At 56.8% G+C, this 24,789-nt stretch overlaps 6 protein-coding genes across 6 annotated transcripts; 3 read left to right on the top strand and 3 right to left on the bottom strand.

Moving 5' to 3' along the window:
- Positions 1-1,316: 1,316 nt before the first annotated feature.
- Positions 1,317-2,666, bottom strand: IPK1 (Inositol-pentakisphosphate 2-kinase; the record flags this gene model as incomplete). Its single annotated transcript, XM_066778722.1, has 2 exons — positions 1,317-2,588; positions 2,637-2,666. The coding sequence occupies 2 exons, from the start codon at positions 2,664-2,666 to the stop codon at positions 1,317-1,319; spliced, it is 1,302 nt and encodes a 433-aa protein (XP_066631159.1).
- A 618-nt stretch (positions 2,667-3,284) lies between these two features.
- Positions 3,285-3,550, top strand: ECM15 (UPF0045 protein M15; the record flags this gene model as incomplete). Its single annotated transcript, XM_066778723.1, has 2 exons — positions 3,285-3,309; positions 3,366-3,550. The coding sequence occupies 2 exons, from the start codon at positions 3,285-3,287 to the stop codon at positions 3,548-3,550; spliced, it is 210 nt and encodes a 69-aa protein (XP_066631160.1).
- A 3,884-nt stretch (positions 3,551-7,434) lies between these two features.
- On the bottom strand, positions 7,435-9,387 carry SLS55_007304 (uncharacterized protein; the record flags this gene model as incomplete). Its single annotated transcript, XM_066778724.1, has 1 exon — positions 7,435-9,387. The coding sequence occupies one exon, from the start codon at positions 9,385-9,387 to the stop codon at positions 7,435-7,437; it is 1,953 nt and encodes a 650-aa protein (XP_066631161.1).
- An 879-nt stretch (positions 9,388-10,266) lies between these two features.
- Positions 10,267-10,783, top strand: SLS55_007305 (uncharacterized protein; the record flags this gene model as incomplete). The annotated part of the gene is made up of 4 exons (XM_066778725.1): positions 10,267-10,274; positions 10,399-10,477; positions 10,619-10,711; positions 10,763-10,783. The coding sequence occupies 4 exons, from the start codon at positions 10,267-10,269 to the stop codon at positions 10,781-10,783; spliced, it is 201 nt and encodes a 66-aa protein (XP_066631162.1).
- Positions 10,784-14,505: 3,722 nt separating this feature from the next.
- On the top strand, positions 14,506-16,357 carry HXT4 (fructose symporter; the record flags this gene model as incomplete). Its single annotated transcript, XM_066778726.1, has 3 exons — positions 14,506-15,290; positions 15,342-15,922; positions 15,990-16,357. 3 exons carry the CDS (start codon positions 14,506-14,508, stop codon positions 16,355-16,357), a joined length of 1,734 nt encoding a protein of 577 aa, XP_066631163.1.
- A 4,630-nt stretch (positions 16,358-20,987) lies between these two features.
- On the bottom strand, positions 20,988-22,946 carry SLS55_007307 (uncharacterized protein; the record flags this gene model as incomplete). The annotated part of the gene is made up of 5 exons (XM_066778727.1): positions 20,988-21,605; positions 21,713-21,883; positions 21,941-22,039; positions 22,101-22,330; positions 22,388-22,946. 5 exons carry the CDS (start codon positions 22,944-22,946, stop codon positions 20,988-20,990), a joined length of 1,677 nt encoding a protein of 558 aa, XP_066631164.1.
- Positions 22,947-24,789: the final 1,843 nt, after the last annotated feature.

The raw sequence follows: 24,789 nt of genomic DNA on the forward strand, positions 1-24,789 counted from the left end.
TTTGAAATTTTTTTGTGTGTCGTTTCCTAGCCTTTTCTTTTTGTGTGTGAATGCATATGCTATCGTAAAGTCCCACACTCTGAGGAACATCCCATAATGCCATACGTAATATAGCAACCCAAAGCATTAGTCTTATGATCAGCTGCTGCAACATGTCCGGTTCCAGCCAAAAAGGGTGCTGTTCAAAAAATCAAGAAAGCCGAAAGGCGCCCCATCACCTGTTGTCCAACCAACCCTCAACAATATCCTGTTCCCATCCTTTTGCCCAATCATACTTTCATTCAAGTCGAACGTAAGAGCAGTGGTCAGCAAAATGATTCGGCTTTCCTGAACCGATACCAAAGATTTTGCACCTTACGTGGATAGTTGAACGCTGTGCCCGGACATATTTGTACAGTTCGAAAACTCACAACCACGTCCAGACATCTGTTCCGACTGCCCACGTAAAAAGGCGCAGTATCCTTTGTACGACACGGAAAGACAAGATCTTATGCAATCCACCATGAGACCGTGTTTCAAGGTTTCACCTTTAAGACATCCCGTGTCATCAAATGCACTTCAAAGTCTCAGGGCAAACTTCATCGTGGCGTTATTGATCCGGAGATTTTCGTCGACGCACCAAACGCTGGCACCTGTTCTCCGGATTTTTGCTCCACATGGAGCGGCGGCGATTCATCCTGGTGAAATTCGCGCGAAATTCGTGACGCATCGCCGATGCAAGGCAACCTCCTAATGCGTTCCCATGTAGCGATATTGATGCATCCCTTTTTCATAATCGGTTGGCTCCGTGGCCCCTAGTCGCATCATTCATGACCCAAAGAGTACATCCGAAGTATTGGCCATAAAGACAACCACCGAGTGGTGCATGTGAAAGTCGGGGGCCGAGTCACGAAAGATCGTCCCGAGGAATTGTCAGGAGGACCGAATCGCGTCAGGTACTCTGCTTCCCTTGCTAGAATGTTGAATGTAAGCCGCCATGACTGGTCGGGTCAGTCGGGAATGACCGCGATATTCGGTCGAATCCGTCCACCGGAGGGAGCCAATGCTCGTCAAGCCACGTTAACGAAGAGGCGCTGCGTGTTTGACGAGATTAGCGTGGCGGTGTAATGCCGGAGGATTGATGCGGTGCGAGTTTGATTTGGAGATGATCAGGAGTAATGTCCGGGGAAGCGCAGAACGAGGCGTAGGAGCTCGAGCTCGCTGTGTGGCGCAACATCGGCGAAAAAGCAAAAATCGCTATGCGCACGGACGTACAATATACGCGACCGGAACGGGAAGGCAATGATGAGTGGGTGTGGGTAAGATGAGCCAATGGATCAGGTGGGAGCGCGTGAAGGGCGGCGAGTGGGAGACGGCCGGTCTTTCCTGCTCAGAAGACACGTCTCATCCCCTGGTTTCGCAAAGTACCAGCGTCCGTCCAGCAACCCCCGTTCCGTTTCGCGCCATTGCTCGAGTTTTCCGCCCCTGGCAACCTTGGGATCGAGGTCGCCTAACCGTGATTCGACTCGCCGACTGTCCCAGTGGACCTGGACGTAGAGTGAGCAGTCGCGCAGCGTCATTGCCAGGAGGAAGTCGTCTGGTGGGTCTCCCTCGTAGCTTAGGATGCCACGTGGGTCCAACATTCTTTGCAAATTGCGCAGGCCTTCAAGGACGCGGTAGCCTTCGCCCTTTGTGCCATCTGGCTTTTTCTGGAAATGATCGTGCAGAATAGCAATGAGATCCTCGCGTGACTTTGGTGCGGGTCTCTGGAGAGGAAACGTCGAGCTGCGGCGCGTCCTCTGAGGCTGCAGCCACCCGGGCCTGCAGCCCACGTAATTTTCGTGGTTATCAACAAGCATCTCAATGGCGTCCTTGACAAGGGAGGGCTCTCCGGTAGCGAGCGATAGGGGGCATTGGACGCCGTGGGTCTTGGACTCCTTCTTGCCCTCGCTGTTCCGCTTGGCGCGCAGAGCGCAGGTCCGACAGCGGGTTGCTCCCTCGGGGGCGTGGGGCGACTGCCAAAGCCACTTGGGCTTGAACTCCAGCGTCACGCTCATCTGCGGGTCGTCGCTCTCCATGTCGCGCAGCACCAGCGCCTTGTTGGTTGCGTGCAGCGAAGTGCCGTGGCGGTTCGTGTCGCGCTTGCCTCTGCTCTCCTGGAGACGCAGTTCTCTGTTGCACTGGTCGATGATGTCGTTGCCAATGGCAATGAGGTCCTGCTCAACGAGGTGGCGCGGGGGGATCCAGTCGGCGACGGTGTTGATGTAGAAGTTGTAGGTGGTCTCGTCGTCCTGGTAGAAGGGCATCTCCTTCTTCAGGCGCAGCAGGGTGTCGCCCTGGCCGGTCAGGTTGTGCTGGTTGACGGCGCGGATGAATTCGTGGGCGCGCTGGAGGGTGCCGGTGTCGGCGTAGGCGCCGAGCAGCTCGCGGCGCTTCTTGCGCATCTCGCGATTGAACTTGCGCTGCTCGAGCGGGCGGTCGCTGTGGCGCCAATCGGGCTCGAGCACGCCGTGGACGTCGGCGTCGCGCGCGTTGAGCTGGGGGTCGTCGGCACAGGCGTCGCGGGGGGGATGCAGCGCCGCGATCCTAAAGATGACGTTCGCGTTGCCCTGGGCTGGTCAGCGGGGTCGAGGAGCGTGCCGTCTGCACCGTCTTACTTCCGTGCGGAACCTGAGTTCGACATCCATCGGGCTGAGAGAAGCTGGTAGAACTGAAGACATACAAGGCGGCTGCCGCGCGAGTTTGGCGCGGATCACCATGGTCTGCGTGGCCGGGGTGGAGCGGTGGGGTTGTGGTAGTGATGCTGTGCTGTGGGCGGCCTTGCAGAGCTGCACATGGTGCTGGGTCGTGGGGAGGGAGCGGGTGGTGTGACGGATTTTGGGCGCGGGAGCAGGCGCGATGGTGTCGGCGGCCGGAGCAGCAAGGAATGTGGTTGAAGAGGCAGAGAATTGGCACGGCGTGTTTTGATCTGTGCGGGCGCCTTCCATGGGTAAGCCCTACATGGGGATCAGCTCTTGCGTCAGACGACCAGGGTCCGCAGCCCCGCGGCCAATTCTCCTAATAATAGGCGGCGCGCATTGCGCACTCCTGCGCGCCGCCTGCACGTCAAGCGCCCCTCACCCGCCGCCCTGCCTATATAACCGCTGTCCAGCGCCATGCCTTCTCCTGACCTCTCCGCGCTGCCCACGCCGCCCGCCTGCACGGCCGACTTCTGCCTCATCCCGCTCGGCACCGCGACGCCCTCCGTGTCGCGCGAGGTCGCCGCCGTCCAGCGCCTGCTGCAGGCCTCCGGGCTCCACTACACGATGCACAGCGCAGGCTCTACGCTCGGTCAGTCCCGCTCCCGGTGCTGTGCGCGAGGCTGTGACGCTCACCAATCCGGCCAGAGGGCTCGTGGGACGACGTCATGCGCGTCATCGGTCAGGCGCACGCCCTGCTGCACCAGAGCGGCGTCGTGCGCATCCAGAGCGACATCCGCGTCGGCTCGCGCACCGACAAGAAGCAGTCGTTCGAGGACAAGGTCGCCGCCGTCGAGAAGCTCCTGGCCGAGGACCAGGAGACGGCCGAGTAGCATAGCATCGCGAGGGATATGGGCGCTGCCGACTTCCGCGCAGGAGCCCGCACTGCCACCGGCGGCTGACCTTGGCGTGGCTCTGAATCAGGAGGCCAATCTCCCAGCGCTGTGGAGAAGCCGCATAGGGAGGCCACGAGGCGGCAGCCCATCACGTGTGGGTGGCTAAGCAGATCGACGAATACGATTCGGAAATGCCGCTGAACCAGCTTCTCCATGCGCCGTGCTTTGCCCATGTGGGGTGATTCCCGCATCTTCCCGTACTTCGTTTCCAACAGTCTGGGTCGTTCGCGAGAGCTGCGGCTCAAATCGTGTGGCTGGGAAATGGCCCCCGATCCATGCGGCCTAGTCGAAATCAGCGTGCAAACAGGCAACCCGCAGGCTCGAATGTTCAGGTCGGAGGGAAATTAGACGGACTCAATCCAACGTCAGCGGTGCCTAGCCTCCGACACCACGCCTCACTGCGAGCATGCGGACCAGCTAAAGGGGACGCTAATTGTGACTGGCAGATGCCGCTTGGACGGCTGCATGCAGGTTGGGGCAAGCTTCCACTTCAAGGCATGCAGCTCCTGGCCCGGCGACTGGACAAATCATCCCCTATTCCAGATGGCCTGATGCTGCTCTCTCGCCCTGGCCTGTCGTGTCAGTTAAAAATGCCTGTAGCCGCTTCCAGGTCGAAAGGATTGGAGGGTGTTGATGCATGAAGTCGCGTTGCTAGCGTAGAAAGGAGCAAGCCTCCGTTGCTGACGCAGACAGCCCGGCCACGCGACGTTGCACACGTGTAGTAAGGGGTTCCGTATGTCACACCGCATAGAACAACGCCTGGCAACGGTGCCTCGGCCTCTGGTGCCTCACTGCGCGGGAGCAGTGAGTAGATGTAGATGCGTGCGGACGCACGCTCGCTCACTTCAGCTTCTTCGAAGCTTCCATGACACGCTTCGGTGTAGAAGTGGCCTCCATGCGGCACTCGGCGTGCGCCCTGTTCCATAGCTGTTCTAGAACCGCACCATCCCTGCTGCAGGGGCACCCAGTGATCCGGAACGCCGTTTCAAAGGCTGCGGCTTGTATCCGAAACATTGTCCCACTTTAAATCCTCACTTCGCTGCATCTTTCAACACTTGCAGCGCATGTGACGAGTCTTCTAGACCAGTCTGCCAGTTGCCTTACGTTCATTCCACACCTGCGCGCTACCGGCGGGCTTCAACGATCGCCACGTTTTCTCTGCCGGAAGGCGTCCCAAACGCTGTAGGACACGCAAGAAATCGAGACTGGAGCTTGTCCACATGCCACAGCAACTCATCTCAAATCTCCATCAGCCCAGCACTGTACAGTCATTCATAAGTGCTTGGCAACAGATTGGCATCTAGATCTTGCGTAATTTCTACTTTGGAATGGACTTGATGGTCAAACCCTTTGGCTATGGCATTAGTCGATCTCTCCATCATGCGCTACAAAATTCAACTTATCCTAAATACTTGTATATTCGCAACAGTAAGCATGTTTGGTAATCCCATTGTTAGTGAAGATAGGTACAACCAATGACGCCCGTGCGCCAGTAAAGCTCGTACTTCGGCGTTCCCGATTGGATGCTGATCGCTCGTTCTGCGCATCCACAAAACCTCGAGTTCTTGACTTCAGTGAAATAGAGGCATTGTCGAATCATGCAACCCAAATACTCTTTGCATATTGTATCGATAGGAAAAGCTGCAAAAGTAGATGGTTTAAAATGGCGTTCGTAAACTATAAAAAAAAAGAAAGTGAGAAGAGTGATTGAAATGGCTTTCTTCTATTTTCACCGTCACAACTCAACGAGTCTTCCTCTACTAGACCAATAATGAAGACTATGATTGCGAGACGTGGTGTTGTTTTCTTTCAACATGGCATGTTAGTCCTACTGGCCACGACATGGTTTCAAAGCAATGATATTGGTTCAACTTCGGCTGAAACTACCGTACAAACCTTTGTTGACTTTCTCACTTAAGATGGCCATGTGGCCTGGAGCATGTCGCTTGCAGCTGGTTTATCTATACAGTGGTGATTCTTGTATTGGTGAATTCTTGGCGGCGTTGAAGCTCCATACAACTTTTGACCATGGTAACATGAACCCTGAGAAGACCCTGGTTGAGCTTTTCAGTCACACTTGAGCACCTTGGTGGGTCGATTCAGCTCAACGATAAAGTACATATGACACAGCACGCTCCACAGCGCGCAACGAAGCACAAACACCACCGTCTGCCACCACAGCTGGCAATAGCCACGCAACTGAATCGACCGATCCTCTACCCCGGACATACTGGAGAGCAAGACCTTCCCGATTGCGCCTCTTTTTGCTATTTCTATGCTTCCGTGGCTCGTTTTTGCAGCCCGTAACCTGCAAGGACCGAAGATGCCTCCATCACCTAAGGATTCCGCGCCAGAGAGCCGTCTTCCCCGTCCAAAGTGGTTTCCCCGCGTAGATACACCTGAGAAGGCGGCCAAAGACAAGCATGCGCAGCCAGCCAAATCAGTAAGCGGGAGCTCAAAGACCAAGGAGACACCCACAACCTACGGCCGCCCACCTTGGTTCCCACCACCCCGAGCCGACAAAGGCAAGCGTGAGCAAGACCCCACCAAACCACGGCCACCAGCAATACCCGCGGAAGAACCAAAGCAGACAAGCGCCGCCTCGGCCGCAGCCAGAGCGCCAGTCGCCAGCAGCAGCTCGAGCAAAGAGGCCCCGATCTGCAAGCTTCCAACACGTTCATCATACCAACAATTCACGACGACGCCGGCCGCCACGTCCACGCCGCCACCACGGCCGCGGCAACAACAACGACAATCGACACAGCCAGCACCACCAACGCCAGCACGAGCACCGACCCCAAGCCCGAAGCTCCTCCGCCGCCCCCCCTGGTTCCCACCGGGCAAATCTTCCATCATATCCTCCTCCTCGCCGACTCCACTCACCACCACCAAAACCTCCAGCAGCACCGGCCACCACCACACAACAGCAGCAGCATCACCACCAGCACCACCACCACCTTCTCCTCCTATCCAACCCCGCCGCACCTCCAACCGCCCCCGCAACCCCCCCACCCTCCTCCTCCCCCGCACCCCGCACCACCTCACCACCGCCACCACCGCCACCACCGTCGGCACCGCCCCCGCAACCGCAACCACCAAGTCCGCCAAAGCCCTCAACACCGACGACCACCACAACGACAACGACGACAGCGACGCCAGCGACGCCAGCTACGTCAGCGCCAAAACGACGTTTTCGCGGCGCGCTCGGCGGCGGGCGAGGGCGGAGAGGGACTTGCGCGGGGAATGGGTGGATGTGGGTGTGGGGGATATGGGTGGTGAAGGTGGTGACGAGGCGGAGCGGCGGCGGCGGTCGCGGACACTGGCGGCGGCGGGAGAGGCGTTTGAGGAGGTTGGTGTCGGTGGGGGGTTTCAGGAGGAGGAGGAGAAGAGGGCGATGGAGAGGGAGAGGAGGGCGGTTGCGAGGAGGAGGAGGGGGTGGAAGGATGGCGGTGGGGATGGTGATGGTGATGGTGAGGACGGGGATTGGGAGGATGAGGGGGAGGACGAGGAGGAGGAGTGGGACGAGGTTGATGAGGATGAGGCGAGGGGGCCGGAACCGCTGTCTGCGTTGGCGTTTGGGTATGAGGTGTTCAAGACTTTGTCGTCGAAGGTTTGAGAGGGTGGGGTGGTTGCGAGACGACATGCGGCGATGACGAGGACTGAAAGCGAGCATGGAGAGTAAGGTGCACACGAGTTCTTGACATTGAATTTACATGCGGATATCAGTGTGCGTTCAACACACTCCCCCAAGTCTTCAGTCTATGTGGCTGATGTTTTTGCACCAAGTCTCCGCCCTTGATACCATGATCCAAACACCACTTTCAACCATCACTGCCGTGCTTTCCTCTATCTTCTGACTCGGAAGGAGGTATTCTCGAAGGATCTTCCAGAGTCGAACCTGAGGCAAGGCCATCCTGCTCCGATGTCGACGCAGCCGGTTCGATTGCGTCCTGCGTCTGCTGGATATTGAACTTCTCACCATCTCCCCAAAGGCCACTGCTCTCAAGCTCTCTTTCAATCTCCTGCAATGGGGCCATATCCATCTCACTTAGCAAGACCGATGACTCTTCCTTCTCCCCAAGAGTCTCCTGAACCCCCCGCAGCACATCCCACCTCAACCTTGCCGCCCACCAGGCACCAAAATGGTCCGTCGGTCCTCTAATCAGCTCCCTCGGATCCATCAAACGCTTGCCGGCCCCCTCTTCCCACATCTGGTTCGCATAGTCGATCATCTCCAGGACGGAGTAAGGGATGTTGGCAGCCGAGCGGCGGTTGTAGACACGAACGCTCCGGTAGCGCCCGAACAGATGGCTCAACTGCAAACGCAGCTCGACCGTCATGAGCTTCGCGCTGACGTACACGCCACGCTTGCGGAGGGCCATGCAGAGCCGGAGCCCTTGGGCCCAGTAGTGCGGGGGTTTCTTGCTCTTGTCGGGATCGAGCGGGGCGGGGAGGACGAGGGCGCGCCGGACGCCCCACGCGATGAAGGCGCGCAGCTGTTGGTTCGTGAAGATCTGGCGGAGGGGGTGGAGCGGGTTGGTTGGCGCGAGGGCGCGTTCGATGGCTGGCTGCGACGCTTCGCGCTTGCGCTGAAGCACACTTTGGAGCGTTCCCGGGCTGGCGGAGAAGCGGTCCGGCGAGTACCAGTCGGCGAGCCACAGCGCGAGCTTGGCGACTTCAGCGAACCGCTCCGTCATGCCGTACCGCTTGAAGATCTCGATCCAGCGCTTGGGACCCACGTGCCCGCCGGCCGCGAGCGTGCTGCGCATGATGTTTCCGATCAGCGTCGTGTCGTCGTGGTCCAGGGCACCTGCGACGGGCGCTTTTCCTTGGGTTCTCGGACGGAGCTGGTACACTTGGAGTGCACTCAGAGACGCTTCTGTGAGGGAGATGCTCTGAGATAACATGTCTTCAAGAATCTTGCAGAGCATATCTAGTAGCCGCAGAGAGGAAACCTTCTGCACCAAAAGATTCCATTGCTCCCTGACCGGATCGTGGTGGAAGACGGTTAGAATGGCTAGAGTCCTATGCACCTCGTCCCAACTCCCTCTCTCAATGAAGGCACCAAGCAGCTTGCGCTGCAGATCATGGTCCTCGAAAGCATCTGGATGCTGATCCGTCGTAGTCAACGCCCTGATGAGATCGTGCCGGCGAGTGCCAGCAAACTTCCGAAGAGCTTGAGAGTAGACGGATTGGCCAATAGAGATTCCCGCTTCATTCAACCTCTGAATGTTATAGGATATCTGCTCGGGGTCTACAATCCTTGAAGCCATTTCACGCAACGCCAGCGGGCCCACCTCGTCAACCCCAAACATGCCCAGCCCGCGGATGATGACGTCTATTGAGAATGCCTTGGTGGCGAAGATCCGGGCACAAAAGTGATCATCCATCTTCTTCGGTTGAATCCCGTGTACTTCTCCAAGGACCCTATTCATGCTTTCCCTAGAAAATCTCATGTTGTCATGGTCCTCAGAGTCAGTAGCAGTCTTGTGCTCAGCCCTCGCAGTCTTGTGCTCGGCCCTCTGTGTTTGCCCATTGGCCAGCAAAACCTCCTGGAACGCCAGCTCTAGGGAGGAGTCCGTGGAAGTCCCAGTTGGGAAGTCTTTCATCTTGATCAGCCATTTGTGACACCGGAGCGCCCTGCGCCAGAGGTTTCTGCTACAAAGGCGAGGGATGAGGACATCATAGACATCACGTTCGTGATTCCGAGTATAAATGTAAGCGAAGGCCTCCACAAAGGCATTGCTGTCGGCTCTGGAGGCAAATCGACGCATTGCACCATCTCGGGGAGGAAAAGCCTCGTACAACTTGTGATGCCACCTTGGAATGTCCTGGAACCTAGATTCGTGAAAGCAACGACCGATGATACTCTCGTATAGCGGTATGTAGAAAAGAGTTGTCCTCTCTTTCAAGTCCTCGGCATACGCGACCACATCAGAAAGTAATTGGATATCACCGAGGAAACCCTCCCATAAGGCTCGTGCGGAACGGCCGGTAGTTGGCAAGTCCACGTTGCTCTGCCTCAGCTCCTTCCAGACGGCGTGGACTCCGTCGCTTCCATGCAGCCTTTGTCTGAAATGTAACGATTCGACCCATCTGTCGAAAGAGGTATCGACCCCATCCTGAGTGCTTTCGCCGCCGACACCTAGGGGCGAGTAATGGCCAAAGGCATTGGTTCCAGGATCTGCGCCCGATCCATGCTCATTCCCCTCTTGGTAAGCCCTGGAAGAAGTAACGCGTTGTTGTCCAGTCGAGATTTTCGTAGGAGGCAATCGGCATTGCGCGCGCGAGACGGAGAGGTCTTCGGTTATGAGCAGGCGCAGAACTCGCAAGGTCGACGGTCGGGCGAGTAGCCGGTCTAATGCAGTGCGCATTGCCTGGTATGGTCGGGGTTCACAAAGGCGCCCTCCGACATGACATCGGAACGGTCGACAAGGGCGCAAAAGGGCGGCGGTGGGAGAGACGAATCTTCTTGTCCATGGACAAATCCGCGCCAAGGCATTTGATGCATCCGCGCCGGGCGGGCGGTTGATCCGGGCTCCGGGCTTGGCGCGCCTCGCGATCAGTCGATACTACGACTCTGCCATCCCCAAGCTCACAGCCCATCCAATTGCACCCCTCTCCGCTCTTCCGCTTCCACCAACTCGATCACCATGGCCGGGTGAGTCGCCCCGCTGCTCCGCGATGCTCCCGATGCGCGCGCGCCCACTGCCCCCCGCGCCTAGGGACCCGACCGAGCCTGGCTATCCCTTCCGTATCCCCGCAGCTTGCTAATTCCGGCGCAGCTTCGTCAACCGCGAGAACCGCGTTCCCTACTACCAGCGCCTCTTCCAGAAGCACGACGGCATCAGGCAGTGGAACAAGGTGAGCTCCCCCGGATGTCCCCGCTGAACACCGCCGAACCGCACCCCCACGCCGAATTATACGTCATCCCGCATACCTTAAATCACATTATGAAGAGGAGGCAGGGCCGCTTTTTGAATCCGGGCTGACATCTTTCGCCAGACCGCCCGCAGCAGGGCTATCCTCATGCCCTACTACATCATGCTCTGGGGTGGCTTCGGCGCCAGCATGTACATGATGTGCCGCCAGGTTCTGGTACGTTGGTTCTTCGGTAGTCCGCGGACCAATGCTGACGATGTATTACAGGGCAAGAAGACTTGGTACTAAATCAGCGCCAATCCACGGCCGGGAGTCGTCGGGTGGTAACCTTGAGCATCCGCGCCTGTACAGTCTAGACAATCGATCCCTGCAACTCTATCCTCGTTTACACTTGAAGAGAGAATTCCGTGCTCTCTCATACTCGCTGCCACATACTATTAATCGAACAGAAGTTTGCAATCTGCTGGGAAATACTGAATGCTCCGGACTCACTAACATCAGTGGATGAATTCATCGAAACTGCGATTCACCTGGAACCCCTTCTAATGCGTTCATCGGCAGTGCTACATCACAGATGGTGATTGTTTCCATGCCAATAGGACAAGTGCACGAACTCCCTACCGGACGTGTTAAGTCGATTTGCTCTTCAATGACATGAACATCCATTGCACCTGGCACACGAGAGCTCGCAGAAGCCGAAAGACGATCAAAATACGCAATCCTGCAGAATTTGGAAATTTTCGGCGCGAAACGTTTGGTCCAATTACCCGGCTACCCAGCTGTAGTCCTTCCGGTTCCGGGCCGATGCCTTGTACCAACACGGGTTCACAAACGCTTCGGGCCGGGTCTATCACTCTCGTCACCATATTTCGGCTTTGATTTTGCGCCAGCGAACCCCTACACGAACGTACACCTGGCCAGGCCAGCGACTGGCGACATCATTTGCGCCTCGTCGGTAGCATGTGGCGCTCCTACAGCAAGATTGGTCGAGTGGCATTGTTTTCACAGTATGACGCGATCCCAATTTCAGCATTATGCCAGATTCAAGTGGTACGCAGTTGTGCCTAAGTGTTCTAGCGATGCCTCTAGTCTCTGGAACAACATGTAGGAGGCTGAAGATGGAGGAATGCGATGGTCCTCGTCGGCGAAGGGTAGCGACGTCTCATGGTGCGAGGTAATGCGAACGTCATCTGTGTAGAGAAAAAGTTTAAAAGTTCCTGTAAGCGCCTCTTCGAAATTGTCATGCTCTGAGGAAGGATCACGGGCTTACTCGTCGCTTGTATGATCCACCAATGGCACCCGCAGTCGTCACCCCACAGATTCCAGAACAACTCCATCAGGCCATCGCCGGGAGACCCTTCAAAGGATCACACCCCTTGTTGCCTTTGCGCTCTCTCGGTCGTGGCATCTGTCTCTTCTCTCGCGGTTGTCACCCGGTCGCCGGCCTTCGCCTGCTCCCGCGCTCCTCTGCGCCTCAAAGGGGTTAGGGTCGACGTGTTCGGTTCCGAGAGATCTGTTCACCGGCACACCTAGGTACATACCCTGCGTGGTGGCGCTGGCCATGCGACTACGCAAAATCCGTGACTACTGGATGCGAGAGTTCGTTCGAGGCCACGGAACGTGGGAACACGCGAGGACGGGCAACAGTCGGGCTCTGGTGAGCAGACGGATGCATGCAGCGGGCAGGGATTGGCCTCCTTCGGCCGCGATCAGGAACGGACGCCACCTTCCTCCGTCAAACCACCCAAATGCCGAAGAATCAGGGAACGCGCACCTGCTGCCTATCCACGGCTGCGTACGTTCTAGCGCGTTCCGGGCGTGCGAGTCAAGCATACCGGGCACGGCGAAACGTCGCTGAGGTCATATCGCCAATCTGCCAGGGCCATTTTCCCCGTCGTCCGTTGTATGTCCGTCGTCGTAACCCCCGCGGCGGCAGTAAGTTTTTCTTCATCAGGGCGGGGGGAGACGACAATCTGACAATCATCGGCTGCAACAGTGTGGGAACCAGGTTGTCGGGCGTCCAAGCAAGGAAGGTCATCCTTGCCAAGATTGTTGCCATGCCCGCGCGCCTCCGAAGCCACGGAACTTGGCGCGACCCCACGACCCCATGGTCAAACAGGAAAATTGGAGAACTGGAGACCGCCCAGAGATGTCTCCGGATCTCCAGTGGGCGCGTGCCTGCTCAGTGCTCATCATTCATCTTGGAAATTTTTCACTCACATACGGGGGCTCCGCAATTTGGGGTCGGGTAGGATCCCGTCCGAGCTGGCTGGCTGACTGACAGACTGGCTGGCGCACAATCAAGGCCGGCCGGCCGAAAAGTGCCGATGGCTTTTTTTCGACACCAAGGAACCTGACGTAGGATCGCCCACTTGCGAAATTCGAAAACGGCCGGCAAAAGCATCAAGCGCGAAGAGGAGGAAGGGAACGAAAGAGCAGGGTTCCATGGAGGCGTTGCACGGCACAGGGGTGGGCCGGGCACGCGTCTGGGCTTTTTCGTACAACTTCACCGCTTTTGGATATGAGTCCGGCAAATGTCGGGATTGCGTTTCCATCGCGGCGCAACAGCGGCGAACACCAACGGCCCTTGGACTCGTTTCGAGCAAGGCAAGTCTCTTTTGGCAAGGCGAGAGAGAGGCTTCGAAGAGAGGGGCCTTTCGAGCAGAAAATGTCTCACGACGTCATACGATCGAAGCAGCTGAAGCGGTGCTTCTTCCCCAGGATTTCTTCTCCGGATTTCCCAATGCGGCAGGGATCACGTGCACCGCAGCGCCGACAACAGTGAGCAGTGGTGACGACTTCAGAAGCACTGGAAGGGAGCGTCTCCCTTTTGGGGCGCAGGAAGGGTCAGAAGGGCAGGAATTGGGCGTTTTGGGGGCTTAAAATGGCCCCGAGCGTCGCTGGTTCGATTAAGGTTCCGGACGTCGCAGCGGCCAAGGGATGGCTTGCGGGAAAGGCTGCTTGGCTTGACGCGTGCGGGAGATCGCGACGGGTAAGGCTGAGCATCGCGAGTTTAGCCAGAGAGTCGTGGTTGAATTCGCGATGTTGTTCGTCCGGGTAAGTGTTGGAGGCCCATGATCTCCGCGGTCGCAGGCTGATTCCCGTGGGGAGGCGCACGCGAGAGCGCGGAGCCCCCCTTTCTCTCCGCGCCCGCACTTTTTCCGACGGCGTGCCACGGGGAGCTCACCGCGCTCCGCCTGGAGAGCAACAGTGGGGCCTGGAGTGCCGGCCTCGCGTCCAGAAATGCATACGGCGCCGGCACTTGCCATCCACGACCACCAACGCGCCCTTCACGCCACGATAATTGCCCGCGCTCGTCAGGCCGCGATGTGGGCCGCGTCGACCGCTGCGGTCGCTTCGCCGCCCCGGCCCAAGCGCGCGCGGCAGCAGACAAGCAGCGGACAAGCGTGCGCAAGAGTCAGTCAAGCACGCCTCCCGCCCTTGGCTGACGGCGGCGCAGGCGCACATCTCAACAAAAGCGCGGTTAATCGGCGGCGGGCGTGGTGTCGGCAACGGCGCAGTAGCCGAGCAGCCACGGGCGCGGGTGGCAGCGCCTTGGTGCCGACGCGGCACGGCCGGCCTCGACGGGACCAGTCGTATGCGGGCTGGGCTGGCCTGTGTGCAGAGGCGTTGAGCGCCCATCATCAGCCGCCGACATCACGCTACGGCTGGCTCATTGGGCGCCCGGAGCCGCAGTCACAACCTTCAGACCCGGAGCACCCCACCAACACGCCTCGCAGCTCCGGGGCTAGCCCCCCAGCACCGCGACCATCCTCTGCAAATCGGCCCGGCGTCCAGCGAACGACGGGGCTCTCCAGTCCTCCGCAGCCCGCCCAGCGGGGCCCGGGGTGACCAGCTTCTTGCTCTCCACAGCAGTCCCCCAGAGCCCGCGCCCATAAAGCCTCCCGAGCCCGCAGTCAAGGCGCTTCCTCTTTCCCCATTCACTCCTGCCTTCAATTCCTGGCAACCCCTGTGCCCCCGCCCTCCTTGATCCGGCAACTCTTTCCACCATGTCTGAGATCAAGCCCGAGGACAAAATCGCCGCCGATGCCTCCCACGTGGAGAAGCACGCGCCCGACAACAAGGAGATGATCGAGGAGGCTGTCCGCACCGGCAGCGTCCCCGTCGTCAAGAGCGAGGCCGATGCCATTGCCAAGGCCAAGAACGGCAGCTGGGAGGTCGACGCTCTGATTCGCCAATTGGAGGACGACCACAAGGCCGAGGGCTACCACAAGGGCATCTTCGACCTCGAGTTCAAGAACCCCAAGCACTTCACCTGGCTGCTGGTCACCTTCGCCTCCATGGGTGGCCTGCTGTCCGGCCTCGACCAGTCCCTGATCTCCGGCGCCAACCTCTTCCTGCCCGAGGATCTCGGCCTTACCGACTCGCAGAACAGTTTGGTCAACGCCGGCATGCCGCTCGGCGCCGTCGCCGGTGCCCTGCTGCTGTCGCCCGCCAACGAGTGGTTCGGCCGTCGCTGGTCCATCATCATCTCCTGCGTCTTCTACACCATTGGTGGCGCGCTCTGCGCCGGTTCCATCAACTTCGCCATGATCGTCGTCGCCCGTCTTCTGCTCGGCGTCGGTGTTGGTCTCGAGGGTGGTACCGTCCCCGTCTACGTCGCCGAGACTGTCGAGAGGAGACTTCGTGGAAACATGGTCTCCCTGTATCAGTTCAACATTGCGCTCGGTGAGGTCTTGGGCTACGTCGTTGCGGCCATCTTCTTGAAGGTCCCCGGCAACTGGCGCTACATCCTTGGCTCCTCTCTCGTCTTCTCCACCATCATGCTTATTGGGTAAGCCGCCTCTTCAACTTTACACCTATGCAATGACTAACACTTTGACAGAATGCTCTTCATGCCCGAGTCCCCCCGTTTCTATATGCACAAGGGCGAGACCCTCAAGGCCTTCAAGGTCTGGAAGCGCATCCGCGGCGTCGAGACGGCCGACTCGCGCGAGGAGTTCTTCGTCATGAAGGCGTCGCAGGAGCAGGAAGACGCCGAGGTCGCCGCGGGCGCCAGCAACAGGCGCTTCCCATGGCTCGACTTCATCACGGTGCCGCGCGCGCGCCGCGCCATCATCTACGCCAACATCATGATCTTCCTCGGCCAGTTCACCGGCATCAACGCCATCATGTACTACATGTCGGTGCTCATGAGCAACATCGGCTTCGACAAGATCCAGGCCAACTACATGTCGCTCGTCGGCGGCGGCTCGCTGCTGCTCGGCACCATCCCCGCCGTCCTTTACATGGAGCGCTGCGGCCGCCGCTTCTGGGCCATCGCCATGCTGCCCGGCTTCTTCATCGGTCTCATCCTGTGCGGCGTGTCCGAGTACGGCGGCAGCGTCACCGCTCAGCAGGGTCTGTACCTCACCGGCATCATCATCTACCAGGGCTTCTTCGGCTCCTACGCCACCCTCACATGGGGTAAGTTTTTGACTCTTATATCCTTTTGAACATACAAAGCTAACGAAAAAATTAGTGGTCCCTGCAGAAGTGTACCCGACGTATTTGAGGTCCTACGGCATGACTACATCGGATGGTTGGCTGTTCCTGTCATCCTTCATCGTCACCTACAATTTCGACCGCATGATGAAGGCCATGACCCGTATCGGTCTCACCCTTGGCTTCTATGGTGGCATTGCCATCCTCGGCTGGTTCTACCAGCTGTTCTTCATGCCCGAGACCAAGGATAAGACTCTTGAGGAGATCGACCTCATTTTCCAGAAGCCCACCCGCGAGATCGTCGCCGAGAACTGGGCCCAGGTCAAGGTCACCACCGCGGACATTTTCGCTTTCAGGTGGAAGAAGGTCTTTACGTTTGAGAAGCAGAGGGAGAATATGGGCGATGCTCCCCAGTAAATGGGTTGTTGGGTTGTTTTGTCCTGAGGGGATGGTGCGCGATGATACCTTTTTTTTTTTTTTCTGTTCTTTTTTTTTCCAAACGTTCACGCCTGAGATGTCCGATGGGTGGACGGAGAGGGGGGGAAAGGAAATCGAAGTTGCAGTGATGATACCAATATTATGAGCTTATGAACGTACGCGGTTTGATTGCTGGCTGGCTGGTGCCTCGTGATGTCTGCTACTTGTTGAGTTGCCCGATTGGGATTGGTTGATGGAGCATTGAGGAGATTGAGCTTGTTTGCTGTCCGGTTTCTCATGGTTCCACTCGGATGGATGCTTTGATGCTTGGTGAGACAGCAACGGGCGGTTGTATTCGAGTGCAGTCTCGGCGATCATTGGTACTTGGCGAGTGAACGGTTACGCAAATGTTCTTTCATATTGGGGTCCGGGGTATATGTCATGCATGTCGAAGCGAGCAAGGTCAGCCGCTGACCGTCCCAGCCTCGTCCAACTCCAACACTTCATACCCCACTCCATCCTTTCGTCTTCCTCGCCGCCCGGATGCGGCACAAGCACTATGGATCCAGTGTCTACGATATCGTTTGCTTGCAACATCATCCAACTCGTGGAGCTCAGCACCAAGGTCGTGGTCGGTGCTGCAGACATCTATCGGGATGGCACGAAGCAGGAGAATGCGGATCTCAATGACGTAGGTGCTGGAATACCTCATATGGACTCTCACTAAGGTACACGAAGGTCACGGCAAGCCTTATCAAGTATACCGCGACGGTGAAAGGCGGTTCATCCGGCCCCTGCGACAAAGAGTTGCAGGAGATCGCGGACAAGGCTGAAAAGGCAGCAACAGAGCTCACGACTCTGCTGGAAAGATTAAGCGTCCCGAAAGATGCGGAACACCGGAAGTGGAAGACTGTCCGAGTGACGGTCAAAAGCTTGCGCAAGCAAGAGAAGGTGCGGAGCTTGGAGAGTCGGCTGCAGAGCTTACAGGCGTTGTTGAACTCGTGGATGCTACGGGCAATGAGGTAAGAACACGCTGCACGAATCTTGGCCACATACTAAACACTCTGGTCAGGGATGAGACATCCACAGTTCAGAGAGACATTGCAGAACTTGGCCGACGTCATAAAGATCTTGGCACAGAGACGACGCAGTCACTCGAGCGCATTAAGCAGACGCTCAGTAAGGTTGAAGAGTTGATAGCACAGGACCGGAAGGACGAACAAGGCCAGCCTCCCACATTGATGCCGGATCTTCCAGAAACAGAAGGCTTAGCTGCGAATTCTGGAGGGGTATTGAGCGTGATCAAACGATACCTTACGCCTTGGCCCATTCAAAGTCTCAATTCCGCGGAGGAAGATGGTCTCCAGAGCCAGCGCGAAATGCAGATAAAGGCAGCGATGCGCCACTGGCCCGAAGTGCATGAGCAGATGATAATGATTTCAAACGAAGCGAAGACGATCGCGAAAGACCATGCGTTGCTGCTCACACTTCACCATCGTGATTTGGATCGCCGCTTCATTGACGTGGAGGAAAAATACCCCAAAACCTGCCAATGGATATTCGACAATCAAGAACACGGATTCAAGGACTGGCTTGCGTCGGGTGAGGGCACCTACTGGATCTCTGGAAAACCAGGCGCGGGAAAATCGACACTCATGAGGTTCATCTTCGATCAACAAGAGACAAGAGACGTCCTTGCCGAGTGGGTCGGTGAGGGTGAGCTTTTGATTGTGAGGCATTTCTTCTGGGTTTCAGGTACTGAAATGCAAAGATCCTACGAGGGTCTCCTTCGATCGATGTTGTTACAGTACCTCCTGCGATGGCCACGTCTCATCTCGCTCATTTTCAGTGGGAAGTCAGATCCATTCAACCATCGTTTTGATTCATGGACTCTGAAAGCCCTCTTTCAATGCCTGGACCGCTTGCTAGCCCATCTGCCCCGGAAGGCAAAGATACTAGTGCTTGTCGATGGACTTGACGAATGCGGATACGACCATGGCGAACTCATCAGTTTCCTCGACCGATTCGTTTCTCCAGGTCAGAGTAAACTTTGTGTTTCCAGCCGTCTTTGGAACATCTTTGAGAGATCATATCGTCCTCGAGGCAATCACTTACGCGTTGAGAACCTCACCAGGGAGGATATCAGGCTTGTCGTGGAAGGAAAACTTCTGACTGATCCATTCATGGGGCCACTCTTGAATTCTGAGAGATCGACGAATGTGTCGGTGATCGATTCCCTGCTCGATCGCGCAGAAGGCGTATTTGTGTGGGTCAAATTGGTGGTGCGGTTGTTGTTGAGAGACGCACCAAACGAACCCACAATACCAGAGCTTCACAATCTGATCACGGAATATCCCGTAGGCATTGACCAACTCTACGATAGGATGCTGTGGATGATTGAAAGGTCAGGATTCATTCAGGAAGCAGTCAGGATTTTCTGCATCTTCCTGGATTCATCGTTGAAGAAGAATACCATTGATAAAATCTGGTTCATGAATATGGAAAAAGAAGATCCCAACTACGCAGTTGCCAGGCCAATACGTCCGTATACCGAATTTGAACGAATCCAGTTCGGCAAGGCGTATTTTCGGCTCAAGGGGCGATGCATGGACTTCCTCCAATCCACAGAGATAGAGAGGTCGGGGACGGATAGTGGAATGCTCTTGAACGGGACTGAAGAGGTCGATTTCTTTCATCGTACCGCTTACGACTTCCTAAAGCAGAGGACACAATGGCTAAAGAACGCAGCAGGGGCAAGTTTTGAACCATGGCATATGGCATGCAAAGCAACGCTTGGATCACTCAAGAGCTTGAAACTTACCCTAGACGCTGACAGGGGCGTCTTTAAAACTTTCCGCAACGCACTCTGGTGTTTGCTTCGGGCAGCCGATGTTTCTGAAAGGTTATACAACAAGCCTCTGCTTGCGGAGCTTGACGAAGGGAAGAGATGTTTCATGCTGTTCGGTCCTGAGTTAATTGTAAGTCATTTTCCTTGGGCAATTATCAAACACCCCACACTTGGAATATCAACGGAATATACTAATACAAAAGTATTGTTATAGACTTACAATTTAAGGACATACGCTGTATGCGAGCCCTCGTATCCCTACCCCTACAACGACATGAACATCGCTTTCATGGGATTGACAATACGATACGGCCTCGTTGCTTTTGTGAAAAGGGAACTACAAAGATCAGACGACAAGTCTTATTCGAACCATGCTAAAATTCAGTGCATGATGGATTTCGCGTTAATGGCGGCCTCAACAGAGCCGATTATGATCACCAGCTGGCCGGGCATCAATAGCCAAATCGTCCAAATGCTACTCGGCAGGCACGGTGATCCTAACGGTATGAGCACTATCTTATCGGACAAAACTGTCTGGGTAGGTTTTCTGAAAGAAATATCTAAACCGGGCCATTTCCGATTGATGAGCAAGGAGTTCAAGGAGGTAATTGGATTGCTTCTGGACTACGGCGCCAACCCGTTCGTGGTGGTTGACTGGGAAAGCTCAGCCGGCGATTCTCGGTCCGGTCCCATTCAGGAGCTATTCCAAGAATTACTTTCTCCAGATGACGCGCTCTTCGAGAAACTGGCACAAAGCCGCAGGCGAGCCAGAAAACGCAAGATCTGGGGTCGGTTCAGGCGGAGGTTGTGTTGAAAGTGTGCGGATGTCAGTATGGAGCTTTCAGTTAGCGCAAATGTTTCCATAGGACCTTCAGGCTCAACCATTGCCGTTTTCAGGACAGAATAGATCCAGGGTATGGCTCATGAAGATTTCGGAAAATGTTTTCTGTTCCGGTTTACCTTCGAAGACCACTGTTGTAAATATGGAAAAATGTATCCCCATAATTCTTTTCGTCACGACCTTCCCGGAGCCAAACTTCGCCATGGGTTTGCCAGCGTTCCAGGTACGCGGAGTGGCAGTAATATGCCTTATGGCAGGCCGGGGTCCCAAGACCAAGTCCAAACCATATGCCCCACGTCCTCAGTATGTCAGCGGATCTACACAATCACATGTACAATGGTTCCCGCATCTTCTCCAAGAGCTGCAAGCCTACGAGCTACAAATACTTACCATGATCTCTGTGTGAAGGTCCTTGGCTTTACTCTACCGACAGCTCAGCACAAGCAGACTACTTGCTGAGCAGTCTCATGCTTCGACAGCTCATACACGAAGCCGGTAGCCTGCTTGACGCCGATTACTCGACAAAGAGGAATGTTGATGGGGTGCTCGCAAGTCTGCTGCCTCAGCTGCCTGAAATGCCGCAGAGCAAGGACGTACCTACCCACTTCCGCCAGCGTTAAAGTAGATGATCGCTGTAGGTCCTCGCGTAATTAGGAAGCTCTTGACTGTGTCGATTTACACTAGCAGGGACGCTGACGGAACGCACCGTATCCGAGGTCTATGATTGATCAGAAGAGGAGCTCGGAAGTCCATTTAGCAGGGTGCAGGGATGGTGCTCTGGAATGGAGGCAGCGAGTTCCGCGTCAATGGCAGGATTCCATGGAACAGGGGCGTCATCGGCGACGAGAGAGCAGTAGAAGGTACAATCTTGTGTTGTTGCCAAGGTAGCCGGCGAATTGACAAACTAAAACCCGCCCAAACCACCACCCTCCAAAACACCATCAAAGCTTCCCCTTCAACCCCACAAACCGCTTCGGCCACACCCCGCTCTTCCCCGGCGCCAAAATGCCCTTCGGATCCAACGCCTCCTTCACCGTCTCATTAAACCGCATCAACGCGCCCCCACCCCACCCATACGTCGCAGCAATCTGATCCATAAACGCCAAATGCGTGCGATACTCGCCCCAGCCCAAGTTTGCACACTCCTCCACCAACCCCCTCACAAGCGCCTCCGCCCTCCTCCTCTGCGCCTCGTCGGTGCGATCGAACACGACCTCGACGATATGATGCATCTCGCGCAAGCCGACAGCAAAGGTGCCCATGTAGTCGAAGCCGGCGTCGGTGCAGCGCCGCTTCGCCAGCGCGTACTGGCGCTGCGCGTCGCCGCCCGAGATGCGGCTGATGGGCGAGAAGGCGACGTGCGCGCCGTTGGGAACCCAGTCCACCCACCGCAGCTCCTCGTAGCTGGGGATCCCTTGGAGGACGTTCGCGCGGTTGTGGAGGACGGGTTGTGCGTCCGCCGGGACGCCTTCGGGGAAGATGAATTGCGCGCCGGGGATGGCGGAGGAGAAGGCGGATTTGATGAGCTTCCACGTCGCGGTGCGGATCTCTTCGGGGCCCTGCGTCGTTCGTATCTCGTTAGCGGGAGGGAGGGGGCTGGATGGGGGATGGTGAGGAGGGAGGGGGCTGGATGGGGGATGGTGAGGAGGGAGGGGGCGCTGGTTACGTATAGAGCGCCGTAGAAGTTCCAGCGGCCGAGGTTGAGTTTCTTGCCGATGGCGTCGGCGGTGGCGTCGTCGATGGGGTCGGTGGAGGAGGTGTAGTCGGATTTGTGGCCCATCATTCCGGCATCGAGGAGGACGTATCGTAGGGTGGGGACGTTTTGGATTACGTTGTTCTGGTGTTTGTGTTAGGCCGTGGTGGTTCGGAGATGGTACGCCGTTTCCGTGCTTACCAGGCGAAGGGGCCGGATGATCTCTACAGCCTTGTGCAGGTCCTCGTCACCGGGGATGGTGATGAGGTATGCCTGATAGCCTCCGGGATTGGGCATGAGCTTGAAAGGAGTTATTAGCACTTGTGCGAGACGAAGGGGCGGAAGACATTAAGTTACTCACTCCCAACCCAAGCTTGGTCACGATACCGAGATTGCTTTGCGAGAACAACCCGTCGTTGTACGGGCCGAATCCGTAGGGAAATAATTGCCAACACTTGTTTCCAGGCTCTTCGTGTAGCTTCGTGGTGCCTTCCGTCTCGGACTTCGGCGCAGGCAATGCGCCCATGCCTGTGCGGAGCAGTTCGCCGTTGGCCAAAACCACCTCCATACCGCTGTGCATCATGAAGTGATCTGCAAGAGACAGTCAACACAGGTGCCGTCATGTGCAGAAATACGAAATTCACATACCGCCGTAAGGAGTGTACCCCACACCCCGCTCAAGAGTATTGCCCAGAACCGATCCCCCGGCCAAGTCCGGGACATCCACCCAGAGCTTATCCCTCAAATTGTGCTCCACCAGATAGTTATGCAGAGCCTCAAAAGTGACGCCCGGCTCGACGAGCGCGTAAGCCCCTTCGACGTTGACCTCGAGGATCCTGTTCATGTGCTTGCCGAGATTGAGCACCACGCTGCCCCTGACGCGCGGAGCAGCGCCGCCATACCCGAGGTTCCTCCCGAGAGATGTTGGCCATATGGGGATTTCAAAGTCTCCCGCTGCGCGCACAATGTCCTGCACCTCATCAACGGTCCTCGGGCAGACGAATGCAGACGCAATGAAGTGATCTTTGTCCTGCACGTAGAACGGATCATGGCTGGAAGGTGGTTCCAAGTACCCGCCGTCCGGGAATTGGTCTTTCGACCGCACTATCGTGACATCCGGGGCCGTCCTGGTGATCCGCTCGATGAAGTTGTGGAAAACACTCTCGGAAACCCCCGGGGGCAGAGCGAGAGGACGTGTAGAGGCCATTGGCAGTCAAAGGAAGCAAATTGGACTAGAGATGCAATCAATTCAATCCTGAATGTTCTTATCGGGGCTCCCATCGCACTTTTTATTCAATGCACGCATACCCCTGTATCTTCCAATGCGGGGCATTCAGGCACTTGTGACATACCGTTTCCCCGCCTTGCCCCACACAAGTGCTGAGAGACCCTGTAGTCATTAACGGAAACGGCACTTACTTTAATTGCCGCGGGTTAGGATGAACGACGCAGTCTTCCGATTGGTAGATCTGGCAATTTGCTACAGAGAAGTTCGGCAGTTGCGCGTCAACCGCAAAAGTGAGAAAGGGGAGTGTTGCTATTGCCTAAGTGCCGTGGGGCTGAGTGTGGGACCACCTGAGATCATCTGCTGGGTGGGTCTGTGGAAACGTTAGGTCTGCAATCGGTCTTCTCCATTGTCTTCAGGACGAGGCATTTTCAAATCTCCAATTGGAGTTTGTTGTGCAGTGATCTTCACGGCAAAAGTGGAGTTTCCGGCATTCAAGTTTCAGTAGAATCACAGAGCTATCTTTCAACCCAAATGATCATCGCGATATCGGTATGTAGTCTGTGAGCTTACGAGACCGATACAGCCAAGGCTCAGGCAAAAGGGGGGTGCCAAACATACAAAACCCCGGACAAACTGGAAGATGTCATTCGTTGACGAGCCCGAATGGTTTTTTTGCCTTTTCGCGTTAGCCGCTCGGGGTAGCTCAAGTCCTGCTACCAAAGCTCTTGAATGACTTGATCGTGGGATCTAGTCGTGAAGAGTCGACCAGGTTCGTCAATACGACAGGGCTTGATGGTCGTGGTTCCGGTCAACCACCAGATATCCCGAACGCTTTCCCAGATAAGATCCGGAGCAATGCACGAGGTCTCCGTAGTTGTCAGATCTCGACCGTACCAAGATGTCACTGTTGCATCGGACGTAAAAGCGTGTGCGGTTGTAGCGCTCATTGAGAGGACCCTGTCCCAGAAAAAGAATCAGGGTCTCTGTAGATGTTAGATCTAGACCGAGCTAGGGTCCTCCTTTTCGCCGTTTGCGGCAGTGGCAGTGGCAGTGCGAGAGCTGACGAATTCGCGGTTGTAGCGTGCATTGGGGCCCAGGCGGAGGACGGACGTCGGGAAAGCATTCAGCGGCAGCTGCAAGATCAGGCGAACCGAATTGGTACCACAAGTAGCGAAGGTGCTGACGGGCGGCCACGACGTGATGCTTGAGAGATGGAAAGCTTCGAGGCGTCCGGCGGGGTCGTGGAGGCCGAGTGGCGGCTAGGACTAGGATTAATCCGGGCTGGCCACGACATTCCTGGCGGCAAGTCACTCCCCGACAGCACCGCCACGGCCATGCCCAAAACATGCACGCCGACAGCTGGCTCGCCCCCAGGTGATCACCACCACTAACCCCCGCAGAGCGCATCACACCACGGCGCGTCGCCGGCCATCACTCCCTCTTCTGCCCCTGAATTCTTCCACCATATCACGCCCAGCCAGCTAGCCTCGCACGCATGACGACCCGCCAGCAGGGCGCCCGCCCCCACGCGCTCACCCCTCCTCGGCCGAGGTCTTGTGCGAGGCTAGCGAAGGGTGTCCCCGGCCGAGCTGCTCGCCGCAACGTTCCCAACCACCACATCACTTCCCCTTTGGGCGCTTCTGGCATGCCTCCCAATCGTCGTGCTTCGTCTCATCACAGTCACCCCTTGGCCCGCCATCTTGGTCTTACTCTTACGCGCACACCATGTTGCGCGTCTCGACAACGAAAACGGCGCCAAGCGGCGACAATTTAGCCGCCCCGACTCACCGACCGGCGCCGACTCGCCGGACGGCCCGTTCGA

Source organism: Diplodia seriata (assembly GCF_021436955.1).
Source record: "Diplodia seriata strain FDS-637 chromosome Unknown scaffold_7, whole genome shotgun sequence".
Taxonomy (NCBI): Eukaryota; Fungi; Ascomycota; class Dothideomycetes; order Botryosphaeriales; family Botryosphaeriaceae; genus Diplodia; species Diplodia seriata.